Source organism: Sesamum indicum, linkage group LG3 (genome assembly GCF_000512975.1).
Source record: "Sesamum indicum cultivar Zhongzhi No. 13 linkage group LG3, S_indicum_v1.0, whole genome shotgun sequence".
NCBI lineage: Eukaryota > Viridiplantae > Streptophyta > Magnoliopsida > Lamiales > Pedaliaceae > Sesamum > Sesamum indicum.
Window position 1 is genome coordinate 9,583,975 of NC_026147.1, and position 16,318 is coordinate 9,600,292.

At 35.7% G+C, this 16,318-nt stretch overlaps 2 protein-coding genes across 5 annotated transcripts; one reads left to right on the plus strand and one right to left on the minus strand.

Moving 5' to 3' along the window:
• On the plus strand, positions 2,913–12,999 carry LOC105157878 (1-phosphatidylinositol-3-phosphate 5-kinase FAB1B). 4 transcript variants are annotated; one of them, XM_020692747.1, is made up of 12 exons: positions 2,913–3,212; positions 3,834–4,491; positions 5,249–5,998; positions 6,289–6,442; positions 6,599–6,943; positions 7,271–8,119; positions 8,224–8,555; positions 9,009–9,132; positions 9,229–9,399; positions 9,996–11,534; positions 11,954–12,220; positions 12,297–12,999. In XM_020692747.1, the coding sequence occupies exons 2-12, from the start codon at positions 3,902–3,904 to the stop codon at positions 12,630–12,632; spliced, it is 5,457 nt and encodes a 1,818-aa protein (XP_020548406.1). In that variant the 5' UTR covers positions 2,913–3,212; positions 3,834–3,901; the 3' UTR covers positions 12,633–12,999. The 4 variants fall into 4 exon arrangements, with proteins under 4 accessions (XP_020548406.1, XP_020548407.1, XP_011072684.1 ...); XM_020692748.1 differs by having other exon boundaries at positions 4,066–4,491; XM_020692749.1 differs by lacking the exon at positions 2,913–3,212 and adding an exon at positions 5,094–5,150 and having other exon boundaries at positions 4,358–4,491.
• Positions 13,144–14,122, minus strand: LOC105157879. Its single transcript, XM_011074383.2, has 3 exons — positions 13,881–14,122; positions 13,645–13,769; positions 13,144–13,406 (listed from the first exon to the last, which is right to left on the minus strand). The coding sequence occupies exons 1-3, from the start codon at positions 14,043–14,045 to the stop codon at positions 13,274–13,276; spliced, it is 423 nt and encodes a 140-aa protein (XP_011072685.1). The 5' UTR covers positions 14,046–14,122; the 3' UTR covers positions 13,144–13,273.

Consider the following 16,318-nt stretch of genomic DNA (forward strand, 5'->3'; position numbering starts at 1 on the left):
ATCCATAGATCTTTTGAAGTTTTGGTGTACATGAAACTTTCAACAATATCTTTGGATATTGAATTTAATATCCAAGAAGTCACCATGTTGTCAGCCTTCACCCATTGCTCGAGTTCTTTTCCAGTTTCTGTAGGCTTGACAGCTTCTCTATTGATGAAGCCTATTTTATTCTTAGCCCCCAGGGACAATTTATATACCTACTCCATGATAGGAAGTTAGATCCATCCAGAGATGCAGTAACTAGGCTCAATCCTGGATTTTCACTAGGATGCAGTTTGAAGTTTTCTGATTCTTCTAACATGGCTATTCTTGATTAAAATTGAGAAGAAAGTACATAAGGTATATTATACGAAATAGAAGAAAAGGGAGGTTATCAGAGACCATCAAAGATGGCTCTGATACCATGTAGAAATGTAAAGGTTGATGCACAGGGAAGCCATGGAAACAATTAACAAAGATTTCATTCAAGAAGAAAGGATACTCAGCTTACAGTTGAAGAGGACGAAGTCCTCTTTATAAGCATTCAACAAAATAAACTGATAGGAACTAATTAACTAACTAATGAAAACTAATAAAGCGTGAAAGCGCTTATAAGCAAAAACACAACTTAAGGCCACGGTTATAAGAAAACATAATCCAACTAAAATACATAAGGTGCTATTCTCATAAATGCGAGGACGATTATCTCAGGTACTGTAGCTCTTCTTCCTCCTTCCTTCATCTGCACACGACTGTAGCTCCTTGGTGAAGAACACAGGACAAAGCTGCCTGTAATTTTACATATATACTTCTTATGTACACGTTAGAACTTAAAACTACTTTTAAATTATTATTTCAATTTATAAAAGTAGTAATTTTTTGTATTTATATGAATAAAAATAAATATATGATTTTTTTAAATATATCTATGAAAAGGCTTCATATATATATAATAAAAGATAATAAAAAAATCGAATCCTAATACAATACATCACGATCAAAAATTCAATTATAACTTAAAAACCCGTCGCAACAGAATTTGTTTGGGTTTTGGTCTAATCCAAATCAATTACCATTATAATCTTATCAAATTATTCATCATTAAAGTTAAAAAAAATATTTCGTATCCTAATTAATAACAATGTTTTAGATGTGTATAAATAAATAAATAAATAAATTGATGGAATAACGAGTTTAATATGACACACTTGGCTCAATCAATTTAAATCTAAATTTCTCTGTATGTAGGTCCACTTGGCTCAATCAATTTAAATCTAAATTTGTGCATGCGTAGGTCAAAATTTACAAGATTTAATATGATGATTGCAATTCCACCAAAACTCTATAAGCGATCAAATATGGTACACGGACCGCTGCCGTACAACCTAAGTCATTGAGGTCATAATTAATTAAAATAAAAAATAATAATTTGATAATTAAATTATGGCACTAATGGTGAAATTTTTGTATTCATTAAATAAAATTGAAGGAATATCTAAACTAAAGCAATTATGTGAATGCAGGTGAAGTGCAAAACAGCTGCTACACGGCTCATGAAATGGCAGTCATAATTGCTGCAGTTTCCTCGAAGCTGCAGCTCCAGCTCACATTCATCTGGGCATGCTTTTTAAATCTTCCTTCTTCATTTATTTATTTATTCTATGTTTATTTTCTTTTCATATATTAATATTAGCTCAATTATTCTTGAGTTGGCACCCTTTAAATTAATAAATATAATACTTGCCCCTCTATAATTAAATATTTCGACAAAATTATCCCTCTATTCTTGTTTGTGAATTGTCTGTTGCGGTAGTGTGGTTGGAAAAAGTACATAAAATTAAAGATTTTGAATACCCGTGGGTAAGATGGTCAAACAATGTGTGAATTTATGAAAGCTTAATTTTATTTTATAGAGAATAGATAGTTGAACTATGTATTTTATTTGGACAGGCAGAATGGCCACTAATTATACCGTATAATGACAGGAACTGTTAATATTTTAAAAGTTGAAGGACTAAAATAGAATTTCAAAATGTTTAGGAACTGAAAACGAATTAATGACAATGCATGAGGACTATAACTGTTATTATCCATGAATTATACATTTATGAAAGGATTTATTTTTTTAACATTTCACATCTTAAATTCAACTAAAGTTTTCTTAATTGGGAAATTTTTTTTTTATTTACAATAAAGTAAAATATAATTAATAATGTGAATAGTTCAAATTTTAATACATTTTTACAAATTTAAAGTTGAGTAATAAACGGGTACAATTATCACACAAAAATTATTATGTAAAATATTTTATTAATATGATAATAAAAATAAGTAATTATATATCTGTTAAATAGTTTCTATTTGAAAAATATGATAAAATTTATTTATTTATTAAAGTGTTTCACTTTGATTAAGCATATCCAAATGTCATTTTATTTTTAAAAGTATATATGAGTTTTTAGCATATGATATTTATTATAAAATTTATTACCATACTTTTACTTTTAACATTTTCATTTATTAAAAAAATATAGTTTGAAAATAATTTAATATAAAAAGTACTGAATATATTAAAAATAATATAATTATCCAATGCATGACGTTAATTTTGTTTGACCATTTAATTTAAGGAGGATAATTAAATACTATATTTGTTAGTATAGGGGGCAAATGCTATCTTAATAATAGTTGAAGGGCAAAGTGTATTTGACCATAAATAATTAAAAATTTTAATTATTAAATTAAAAGAAAAACCTAAAAATAATCTTATTACATCATTTGCTTACATTATTTATGTACAAAATACATTTTTAAATAAATATTATTTAAAATAAGAAATAAGCGTACATGGATTTCCCAAACAGCCATTTTCTCTTAACTGCTCAGAGCACGCGTCGGTCTCTGATTGGCGTTTACATAAATTTTCTTCTCTGTTTTTTTCTTGTGGGAGTGATTGATGAAACGCCCAGCACACATATTTCAGACAGTCACTTTCTTTCCAATCAATATATATATATATATATGTATGTATGTATATGTATGCATCCTGTGATGAGGCAGATTATTTCAGTTAATTGGTGATATCTAATGATCGTGTGTGTGTGTGTATATATGCTTATAATTGTTTATTCCGGGGGAGATGATCAAGGATTTAGGGCAGACATGCGGTGGTTTTCTTGAATGAGAAGAATTCACCTGAAATTCCGCGTTGTGAGTGAACTGTTGACAGAGAGGTTTGAATTGGATTTCATTGATTTTATCCAGTAATTGCGTGTTTCGCGGTATTTTGCTTGCAGGGTTATATGTATAAAGCTTACCTTTCTATTACAAATTTTCCTTGCTAGTCCGGGCGAAGAGATTGATTGTGGATTCCTTTTTTTTTCCTATCTTTTGGATATGTGTCTGGAGTTTTGATGTTAGGTCACTGGGTCACTGTCAGAGTTTGGAATTAAGTTGGATTTGATATAATATATATTTTGATTTAGGACTTCTGTACATGATATTCTTGATTTGATCAAGGAACTGAAATGGAGATGAATTCAATTATGGGATTTCCTTTTGTGTTTGATTGAGCACGGGGGGCAACATTGGGGATTTGACTCAAATTTCAGTGACGAATCAAGACTGCGTGCGGCTCTTGTAGTAGTTGGTATTGAATGTTCACTGATGGAAGTTCTGCTCTTTTTATTGTCTTTGCATAGAGGGGGGGTTTCTTTGGGTAGTAATTAAGAATCTGGCAGGTTCTCGTTGGGTGTAAAGGTTATTGATTAGTTTGCTTGATTAAGCTTGTTAACTAGCTTATTTTCCAAAATTGGAGTTTTACCATCTGTTCTCATACTCTTGGTTTGGGTTAGACATGGACTTTAGAGTTGGGAAGAAATGAGAATATCAAAATGAAAGCAACAGGAGACTTGTTCTGCCAATGGACAACTCAGATAGGACAGTCTCTGATCTGGTAGGCTTAGTTAAATCTTGGATCTCATGGCGGTCCGAGCCTGCACATGTGTCGAGGGATTTCTGGATGCCCGACCGGAGCTGCAGGGTATGCTACGAGTGTGATTCACAATTCACCTTGTTTAACCGCAGGCACCATTGTCGACTATGTGGCCGTATTTTCTGCGCCAAGTGTACTTCAAATTGGGTACCAACAGAACCGAATCAACTAAAGAGTCCACCAGAAGAGTGGGATAAGATTAGGGTCTGTAACTACTGTTTCAAGCAATGGAAACAAGGTTTGACGGTGCCCATGCACAATGGGCAACAAGTTGCCAGTCTGAACATCAGCAGTAATTCACCCACAGAGACCAGTTTCCTTAGCACCAAGTCTAGTACCTGTGGCAGCAGTAACATAACATTGGCATCACTTCCACAAGCACTCACCCCATTTCAGTCAGCAATAATGGAAACAGCTATAGAAAGGCAAAGTGTTGGATTAGGAAAGACCAATGAACAAGCTGTGGACATTGGAGAACCGAATGTGTCTCAAAACAAATTTGGATTTTGCCAAAACAGGTTCTTTCTGAATCTCCCTTTTGTCTTGAATTAGGTGACCAATTATGCTAGTTATGATCTCTGCTTAAATTACCAGTTGCTTAAAACGTAGTATAACTCATCTCAGTAAGTGGCTTTGGGAATCTGTCACTGTTGCATGCTGACAGCTTCAGTTGGAACAGAGCCATTACTGAGGTTTTATTTCTAGTGGAGGATGCTTTCACATGGTATTTTAAAGGATACTACATTTATTTATATTGAGGTCTTTTACTTCTGATAGCATTTTTATTTTGGACATCCTGATACATGTGAAAAGTGGAAAGTTCTAAGCAGAAAGGATCTTGGTTCCTGTTTTCCCCGATATGCTGTGTCTTTGTGTCTTCTGTTGTATATCACCTCTAAACTGATCTGCCAATTTGCAACATAAGCCAGTGCTTTGGATTCTATTGGTGATTTGTCTACCCAATTTTGGTTGAGTGCTCTCAGAAAGGGTTTTCCAGTGAAATATTTGTTTAATGATGAATTCTGCCTGGTTGAAAAAGTTGCTTTTTGACTCACGTCATACTTTTGCTGCTTAAATTATGAGAATGTCTTACTATTTTTCTTCATTTATGCTGCCAAAGGTGTAGATCTGCAAAGTGCCTTGAGAGTGTTTTATGATACTTCCTTTACTGCAAACAGTATGCTCTTTCTATCTCCCTCCTGAGAACTTGTATACCTTCTAAGATAATTCCTGATCTGCCATAGTGTTGATGACACGCACATATTCTCTGAACAGGAGTGATGACGATGATGAAGAATTTGGACTCTCTTGTTTAAGTTCGAGAACAAGTAATTTCACCGAGGTCAATGGTTATTACGGTCATATTCAGTTTGATGATTTTGACACCGACTATAAATCACGTAAAGTTCATCCTGATGGAGATGCTGTTGACTCAAAAAGTATGAGCGGCTCTCCTGTACATAATACTTTTCATTCGCAAATTTCTGAAGAAGTCCAGAAGATTGTGAGACAGGATGTCGAACATGATATTAGTGAGGATTGTGAGGCACCTTCATCATTGTATGTGGCTGAGGATGTTGATGCTGAACCTGTGGACTTTGAAAACAACGGAGTTCTTTGGCTCCCTCCTGAACCAGAAGATGAAGAAGATGAAAGGGAAGCACTTTTATTTGATGACGACGATGATGATGATGGGGATGCTGTTGGAGAATGGAAAAATTTTCGTAGTTCAAGCAGCTTTGGGAGTGGGGAGTCTCGAAGTAGGGACAAATCCAATGAGGAGCACAAGAGAGCTATGAAGAATGTGGTTGACGGTCATTTTCGGGCTTTAGTAGCTCAACTCTTGCAGGTGGAGAATTTGCTTGCAGAGGATGAAAATGACAAAGAGGGTTGGTTAGAAATAATTACAGCATTATCGTGGGAGGCTGCAACATTGTTGAAGCCAGACACAAGCAAGGGGGGGCAAATGGATCCGGGGGGATATGTGAAAGTAAAATGTTTGGCTTCAGGGCGTCGAAGTGAGAGGTAATTGCTTATGTGACTGCTCTTGATGTACATCTATCTGTAGATTTTTGAGAAATTCTTCTTCACTGATAAAAATTTCCACTCTCATCATACTTCACTGAATGGATTGTTATGAGGAAAATAAGAAATGGTAAATGGTTGACAGCGATATTTTCCATAGGATTAGGTGAATATGCATATCCAATTCTAAAACCGTATGACATGACTTACATATATGTGCTAAGTGATATCTTGGATTGCTTCATTCTTCAGTTTTACTGATGATCACTTTTATATACTTGCCTCATCAGTTTGGTGGTCAAAGGAGTTGTTTGCAAGAAGAATGTTGCTCATCGACGGATGACATCAAAAGTAGAGAAACCTCGCTTGCTAATCCTCGGAGGGGCTCTCGAATACCAGCGGGTTTCTAATGCTCTTTCAAGCTTTGATACTCTGTTGCAACAGGTTGAGATTACTGATCTTTTAAATCATTTAGTTGATACTTGGAACCAAAATCTGATCTTTGTTGTTAATTTGTAATTTATTACTTGATATTCTTTAATATAAATCAATGTCTATATTCTACTTGATTGTTGACTTGTGCATTTGCTTTGTTCCCAGGAAATGGATCATCTTAAAATGGCTGTTGCAAAGATAGATGCACATAATCCTGATATTCTTCTGGTGGAGAAATCTGTTTCTCGACATGCACAGGAATACCTTCTTGCAAAAAACATTACGCTTGTTTTAAATATTAAAAGAACACTTTTGGAGCGCATAGCCCGCTGCACTGGCACCCAGATTGTTCCTTCGATTGATCATCTATCATCGCAGAAATTAGGATACTGCGACATGTTCCATGTTGAGAGGTTCTTAGAGGAGCATGGCAGTGCTGGTCAAGCTGGGAAGAAGCTGGTGAAGACACTGATGTATTTTGAAGGTTGTCCAAAGCCACTGGGCTGCACGGTAAGCCTGTTACAACCTACAAAAGGAACAACTGAACTCATATTTTTATTAGATAATCTAATGCTCAAAGATTTCTGTATCATTTCAAATATGATGAGATGACAACAAATACTGCTTTGAAGTTTTAGCAGAAATAGGTAATTTCTAATCTTGCAATAGTTATATGAGTTCTGTGCAGAAGATTTTGAAAGTTTATCAACAAATTCTTGTCTTTGTATTTTCTTTATGTTTCAAAAGTTTATTGGGGGAAAATTTAATGTGTGTGCTTACAGCTATCTGGTCTGAGCCTACTTTTCTAAGGGTATATTATGCTGTTGATTGCTTCAGATATTACTTCAAGGTGCCAATGGTGATGAGTTAAAGAAAGTGAAGCACGTTTTGCAATATGGAGTTTTTGCAGCTTATCACTTGGCTCTGGAGACTTCTTTTCTTGCTGATGAAGGTGCCTCTTTGCCACAACTTCCATTGAACTCCCCAATTACGGTGGCACTTCCAGAGAAACCATCTGTCGTTGACAGGTCTATATCAACCGTACCTGGTTTTGCAGTTACAGCCGGTGAAAAAACTCCTGGTTCTCAATATGTTGGTGAACCACAGAGGTCTAATAGTGTGCCAACTTCAGATCTCATAAAGGTAACAGGTGCATCCATTCAGGGGAAAGAATGTTCAGGGACATATAACCTTCCTGTTCCAATTGGTTCTCAGCATGCCGAGCCGCTTCTCTTGTCTTCTGTCAAAGATTTTCTTCACTCTGCTTTAGATGAGCCCTCGGTTCATCATGCATCAGTAGATCAAGGCATTGTTGATTTGGCCATGTCTTCAGAGGCAAAACCTTTTGAAGTGGACAGACTTGCTGCCACCGGAGATAGCCATCTCTCTAGTGATCTTGGAGTCTCAATAATTGCTGGAAATGATTACTGTAATATTGATGCTACCCCAAATGCTTCAGAGCTATCATTTTTGCAAACTGACGTAAAACTTCCTGAAGAACAAACTGCTTTGAAAGAAGAGTTTCCTCCTTCTCCGTCAGACCATCAAAGCATCTTAGTCTCCTTATCATCTAGATGTGTATGGAACGGCACTGTCTGCGAAAGATCCCATCTGTTTCGGATCAAGTATTATGGTAGCTTTGATAAGCCATTGGGTCGATTTTTACGCGATCATTTATTTGATCAGGTACACGCTCTTTCTGCAAAAATTAAGGAGAAACTTTGCTCTCAAAGTATTTCTTGGAATAATCCTAGGCTTCTTGGGACTGACAGTGTCTAATTTTTTGACAGAATTATATATGTCGCTCATGTGATATGCCTGCTGAAGCTCATGTTCAGTGTTACACTCATCGACAAGGTACCCTTACAATCTCTGTGAAGAAACTACCTGAAATTATTTTACCTGGTGAAACAGATGGAAAGATTTGGATGTGGCACCGTTGCTTGAAGTGTCCAAGAGCTAATGGCTTCCCACCTGCAACCAGAAGGGTTGTAATGTCTGATGCTGCATGGGGATTGTCCTTCGGGAAGTTTCTGGAGCTAAGCTTTTCAAACCATGCTGCTGCTAGCAGAGTGGCAAGCTGCGGCCATTCTTTACATAGAGACTGTCTCCGGTTCTATGGGTATGATCTCTTGCTTGGTTTCCTTCATGAAATTACTGTGACCTCGAGCATCAAGAATACGTATTAATATCTTATCCCAACCACCACACCCGCAGAAAGTAAAAACATAAAAGGAAAAAATTACAAACAAATAAATAAAATTTATATTAGTTCAATTTGGCAATCAAGCATACTGGAGTCACATATGACTTGATTATTTTGTATGTCATGCACAAAACTTGGGGATTGTGAGATTAATCACGCTGTTGAACGAGAAAACCTGTTAACTGAGGGTCGTTGCCTCCTTCTGGCTGTTGTACTCTTTCACAAATCTTATATTTGATGGATGGCTTGCTTTTCCTTCGGAAACTGTGAGAAAACAATCAATAAAGCATGCTGCACTTAATCTGGTGAGGGGGCATTTCAGTTCCTTTGATTCATTTTGCACGCTTTATAATGTTGGACCTCATGCAGATTTGGGAAAATGGTTGCTTGCTTTCGTTATGCATCAATTGATGTTCATTCAGTGTACCTGCCTCCCCCAAAACTTGATTTCAACTATGAAACTCAGGAGTGGATAGAACGAGAATTGAATGAGGTGAAATGAGTATTATATTTTATCTTTCTTTATTTCTGGATTTCTGTATATGTGAAATGCTCCAGTATTTATTCCATCTTTCTATCTAACCCACAGGTGGTTAGGCGAGCTGAGCTTTTGTTCTCTGAAGTGCTAAAAGCTCTTTATCTTCTGGTAGAAAAGAAATCAGGCCGAAGTCTGCTCAATGGTGGCATGAACATTACTGAATCAAGGGGCCAGATAGCAGATCTAGAAGGAATGTTGCAGAAGGAGAAGTCAGAATTTGAGGTCTGGGATCAATTCAAATCTTGATTTACCTTTCCTGTAGCAATGGTCATGGTCCATGTATGTTTATATTTCTGTTCATAATTGATATGCATGTCAGTGACGCAGAAATCGTTGATTTTTATAACCATCGTTTATGCTTTTTGCACCATTGACTATTAGATATGGTTTAGATTTTTCTCCTATTACAGAGTTCAATGTGTTAAACAACTCACTGAGTAATGCTTGCTTAATTTTCAAAGTTGTCATTTGCTTGGTTTTAGTTAAAGTAAAATTTTGGTCAAGAAAAGAAAGAAAAGGTTTAAACGTAAAGTAATATAGTGTCTGTTTGACATGAAGCAAGCTTTCAGGATGTTTGGGGAGGACAAGATCTAGCAACCTCTTAAAGTTGTCTCTTTTGCATGGTTCTAATCGAAAGTGAAGTAATATTCGCTCTCTGTGACATGAAGCAAATTTTGGGGACATTTGGGGAGGGAAGATGTAACAATCTGTAAAAAGTAGGGATCTTGCTGGTAGTGGAAAAGTTTTTGATGCCAAACTATGTTAAGATCCTCAACTTTTAACCACATGTGTGTTGATGAATATATGTGATTTGGCAGGAATCAATCCAGAAAATTTTGAACAAGGAGGCAAAAAAAGGCCAACCTATCATTGATATTCTGGAGCTTAATCGACTCCGAAGACAACTAATCTTCCAGTCTTACATGTGGGACCACCGCCTAATATATGCAGATAGTGTAGATGTTGAGAACGAACCCGATGTTGTGGAGGTTACCTCTTCAGAGCCCATTCAGAAACCGCCCAGTGATACTGAGAAGAATCTTGACAGAAATGCCCTAGTTAAGATTAGTAAGTTTTTAGGTAATTCTGAGTCTATTGCTGCAGTTACAAAGCCTGAACAAAATCCGGATCATGGGGTAAGTGATATGCCCAACAATCACTCTGAGATCAGCCATCAAAGAAGCGATGTATTTCTTAACTCTGATCATGGAAATCAAAATCCACTTGCACTTTCTCATGGGACACAGGCCACTGATGAATCTGATCCTCTGTTATCCGGTGCTACTGTTCGTAGAGCACTCTCTGATGGGCAAGCTCCTGTTTCTTTATCAGATACCCTTGATGCAGCATGGACTGGTGAGAGTCACCCTTGTACTGGAATCCCCAAAAACAATAGTTTTTCTGGATTAGTTGAAGCACATACTTCATCCGCCGTTGGAGTATCTGACAAGTTGGACGTGGAAGACCATAAGGACGACCTTACCATGTCTAAGGTGTCTCAGTCACCTTCAGTGTCGTCCACCAAAGGTTCGGATAATGCGGAAGATACTGTAAGCTGGTTAGGTATGCCGTTTGTAAGTTTCTATCGATCGTTAAACATAAATTTTCTAGGGACTGCTCAGAAATTGGATACACTGAGTGAATATAATCCAGTATACATCTCGTCGTTTCGGGAGTCCGAACTCCAAGGTGGGGCGCGGTTGCTCCTACCTGTGGGAGCTAATGACACTGTTATTCCGGTGTATGATGATGAGCCAACAAGTATTATATCATATGCGCTCGTTTCGCCTGATTATTTTGTCCAGCTATCAGATGAGCCTGACCGGCCAAAGGACACTGCAGAGTCTTTGATTTCTATGCAGTCCCTTGATTCTGGGAACTTTCCGTCATTTCATTCTTTGGACGAAATGTTGGAATCTTACAGAAGTCTTGGATCTGTAGACGAGAGCTTTTTATCCTTAACAAGTTCTCGTAATTCCTCATCTTTGGATCCCCTCTCACATACAAAGGCTTTGCATGCCAGAGTGTCTTTTGGGGATGATGGACCTCTTGGGAAAGTCAAATACACCGTTACCTGTTACTATGCTAAGCGTTTCGAAGCCTTGAGGAGGATATGTTGTCCATCTGAGGTGGATTTTATTAGATCCCTCAGCCGCTGCAAGAAGTGGGGAGCACAAGGTGGCAAGAGCAATGTCTTCTTTGCAAAAACTTTGGACGATCGATTTATAATCAAGCAAGTTACAAAGACTGAGCTGGAATCCTTCATCAAGTTCGCTCCAGGTTACTTTAAGTATCTTTCTGAATCAGTTGGCTCCCGAAGTCCAACATGCCTGGCAAAGATACTTGGGATTTATCAGGTATATGTCCAATGGAACTGAATTCAACTTTATTGAATTGATTATGGTTTTCTCACATCCCGCAGAAAAGCAATTAAGTTTATTTAGAGGTTTACCTCTAGCATAGACAATCTGACCTGCTTTGTTCATAATCCACAATACCCATAATCTTACACATGTTCAAGGTACTTTTCTCTAAGCAATACTGCTTTGCCAACTTATGACACGAGAAAACTTATGTAATATACTTGTGAGAAGGTTTTATTTTGAACTTCCAATTTTCTTGTTCCTCTTGGTTGGAAATTGTTATTTGTTTGTGTTCTATCAAAAGTAGAACTGATAATGGATGTTGTGTGCTTTGTCTAGACAGTTTTGTATCTGTGCCTTAGCATAATTTTCTGAAACGCCATTGGTGATTTTTCTGGTGTTTTGTGAAAAAGGTTACATCCAAACATCTCAAAGGAGGGAAGGAAACAAAAATGGATGTACTGGTTATGGAGAATCTTCTGTTTGGAAGAAACATTACAAGGCTTTATGATCTGAAAGGATCTTCCCGATCACGGTATAATCCTGATTCTTCTGGAAGTAATAAGGTTTTGTTAGACCAGAACTTGATTGAGGCGATGCCTACTTCTCCAATTTTCGTTGGAAACAAAGCCAAAAGACTATTAGAACGAGCAGTCTGGAACGATACTGCTTTCCTTGCTGTAAGTTTGCACCATCTTCCTTTATCATTGATGAATATAAACCACCTCTTTATATTCATGGAACTTTCTGTGGCAGTCAATAGATGTGATGGACTACTCGCTCCTAGTTGGGGTCGATGAAGAGAAGCATGAGCTTGTTCTTGGAATTATCGACTTTATGAGACAATATACATGGGACAAGCACCTCGAAACTTGGGTTAAAGCTTCAGGTATCCTAGGCGGACCCAAAAATGCTTCTCCAACCGTAATTTCTCCAAAGCAATACAAGAGGAGATTCCGAAAAGCCATGACCACCTATTTTCTGATGGTTCCTGATCAATGGTCGCCCCCGACAATTGTGCCTAGCAAGTCTCAGACCGAGTTGTCCGAAGATAGCTCACAGCATGGGCAAAGCTTGACGTCTGCTGAGTAACAACCTCATTCACTTGTATATTTCAAACCTACAACTTCCAAATTGCATTCCAGGTCTCAGTTTTTCGTTGTTCATATATTAGTTTACCCTATTTTTTCTATTCTTTCGGAATCCAGTTCCGCCTGAATTCTCTCTAGAATGAGAATTCTTGATTGTTTCTTAGGAAATTTGCAAAAAGTTATGGCAGTTCGGCCGTGCAAAATCTCCTGGTCTAAATGTTGGACGACCTCCTAGAAAAGTTCGTTTTGTACACATGTTTTCTGTTGTTATCTTCTCTCCCATGTTTTTGTACTTGGAAGAAGCCAAGTTGTACATGGACTGGTATATGTTGGTGTAGTTTTTGTATAAATTGAGGTTTCTTGAATCACTCAAATGTTTCTGCATATTTTCGCCATCAGTTTGATTTAGCCGATGTTTGTCCTATCCTTATCTACTTGCAAAAGCTAATGAAAGAACATCATGGATTCTATTGTGCATATCTGAGATTTGTAAGAGAAGAAAGAAAGAAGTATACTGCTGTGGACAATTGCGGACTTCTTATTATTCACACTGGAGATTCTAGAGAGAAAAGAATTCTTGTTAAGTATACATCCCAACATCTACATCAGTATATGTTGTCTGAAGCCGACACTAGCTTTTACTTAACAGAATTTGTTGAATCCATTACGGTTAAAATCCTTGTGTTCTGCTACCCCTTTGTCTGCACCGCTCAACTCATTCTCATCACCCACATGAAGCCAACATCTTTGAAGCATGTCGATAATCTCAACGTCCCTGCTCTCGCAAAAAAATAACAATCACTTGCCAAGGATACTAAACTGTAAAAACGACGTATGATCATTCAAGAACATAATCACTGACGGATATATAATCACTATTTATCCGTCAGATCAGTCCAACTCGATTCAAATGCTGTTTTTTTAAACTCAGAATTGCAAGAAACTCGACCTTTTTAATTCTAATTAGCATATGTTTGTTGTATAATAATAGTGTTGCAAGAACATCCTGGTACCTTGAATTACAAGTAAATCTTGATATCTGCTGATGAAAACGAGGACCCTCATCGTACCCTTCACATGTTATCTCCCCATTTTCATCTTTATAGCAAACAATACCAGCCGATCTATCTTCAAACACCTGCAACAAAAGAATCATCAACAAACAACAAAAAAACAATGTGAAAAGAACATGAACAGATCAAAAACTGAAAAAGAATTCTTGAAAAGTAGTTGAATGAACCACAGACACCTTTGTCCTGTGATGATCAGATGATTTGATCCGAAGATGAACTGATGATGAGATATGATGATTGCCGGCACACATCACCAGTCTACAGTTTCTTGGCCGTTTTAGTGAAGCAGGGTGATGTAGAGGTAGAAGAGGAGGTGAGAAAAGAGAAAACCTTATAGCCATTAAATCAGAAAAATAAAGCAACAAAGTATGCAAGAATGAGAGGTTGGTTTTATTGTTTATTCTAAGGTTGTGGGACTTATTGGAGCAACATTATATTATTTTTGTGTAGTAATGAAATGATTGATTTGTCTTTAATGTTAATAATATACAAAGTATTAATTAAATCTGGATCTTACACTGTTGGTGTCTAATCAATAATGCATTATCTTCTTAGGTGAAAAAATAAAAAAATCGGCATTGTTTTGGTGGGGGTGGGGTCCATTCAGCTTATCTTCAACCTGTTTGAAGGTGATGAAAACCTGACTCATCTTATTTGGTGGGGTTGGAAGGAATGATTTCTCATTTGATCAGAAATTCTTTTTGGGTCTATACATAATTTGTTTAATTCTTGTGCTAATGATCTGAGTGCGTATTTCGAATTCAACTACACTAATAATCATTAAATCTGTCAAAATTTGAGTCAGTTAGAATTGGAGGTCATATGAATTAGGTAACTATAGGGTTTAGGAGACGTTTGAGGTGGTTTTCATGAGGATATTAGATAACCTTTCAATTGTTAATTTCTTACATTGGGATATACTAAACTTTGTGTTTCTTGACAAGTTGTATGGTAAATATTAATCCACTTGAAATAGAAGTATATATTATTGATGTGCAAACACATAACAATCATTCTTATTTTCATCCAAGGTAATTCTTGAGTATCATAAGTATACAAATCAGAAAAACAATATAATCAGTTCAAATATCGTATAAAGCTAAGACAATAAAAGGGTAAATTATAAGGGATTCTTTTAAAATTTGTTATAATTACAAATATTCTTTTATTGTTTTAAAAATTACATGTATCTCATGAAATCAACGGTTGTCTAACAAATACATTCTCTTGATAGCCCATTATAGGAGATATTTGTTAGACTATTATTAATCTTAAAATGATACTTATAAACAAAAAAAAATGTATTCATAATTATAACAAATCACATAAATTTCACTTGCAATTTAAGGTATTAAAAAACCAAAAGTAAACTCATGTTTGCATGATTGAAGACAATGAAGAAATAATGAAACTTTGTTGCAGGGTAGACTTAATTATTTGTCTGAGTTGCAATGTTGGAGCCACGCTTTGGCTGTAGTAATTTCAAATTGTTCTTCTTGCATGCTGACATGGTCGCCTACTACTCAACTATTATTAGGTGATATATACTTTTAGGGCAGTCATATGTATATGTAATTTGATGTTATCCACAATCAAACAGACAATAACTCGTTAATATTTATATTCATATATATATATATATATATCAATTAATTAATAATATTTTGTATGTATTGAGATTGAGATTGAAAGAACTCTCGAATATTTTATTTAGTAATACAAACAATGATGTATTTTATTACAATGATGAATATTATTAAATAAAGAGTTAAGATCCCAAGTTCAGCTACCAAGAAGTGCTTATTATGTGGAACATATTTGGCTTTTGACAACCTCCAAGGGTGGTGATGCTGGCCTGTAACCTATACTTATTCCAACATAAAATATTTTTTAAAATTAACAGACGTCTAACAAATACCCCTACAATGAACTGTCACGAAGGAGTATTTATAATAAAAATAATTTTTTCATTATTTGAAAAATTATGAATACTTCCTAAAATTAGCGGTCGTCTAACAAATATCCCCCTTACAATGGACTATCACGATAGAGCATAATTTTTCAAACAATGAGAGAATTTTTGTAATTATGATAAATTTCAGTAGAGCTTATCAATTTGCCCTATTTTATATATAAAAATATAATACCTATGCGAGTGAATAAGAACTGGAACAGATAAATGGACTCATTTATGTTATAGAATGAATGTTGGGCCTATTATGTTATGTGTAGAAGCCCAAAACAAGGAACTAGAATGGGCTTTGGTCCATGTAGAACCCAATTCAAAACTCCTATTGGTCTTCAGGCACATACTTCCAAATTTGTTTTTAAAATTGACCAGTTTTATTTATTTATTTATTTATGAATAAATCGTCAAGTTATGATCACAATAATTAGCAACTATAATATTGTTAACATTTTATTTAATTAATCAAGAATTTATTAAAAGGGTTAAATATACTTTACTCCTTAGACTATTCTTGATATAAAATTTAATCCTTTTATAAATTAATAAATGTAAAACTCACCCTCTGATAAGATAAAATTACTTCCAATATCTTAAATAATTATATATTTTTAAAATATTTTACAAATTACATCAAAATAGAGTAAT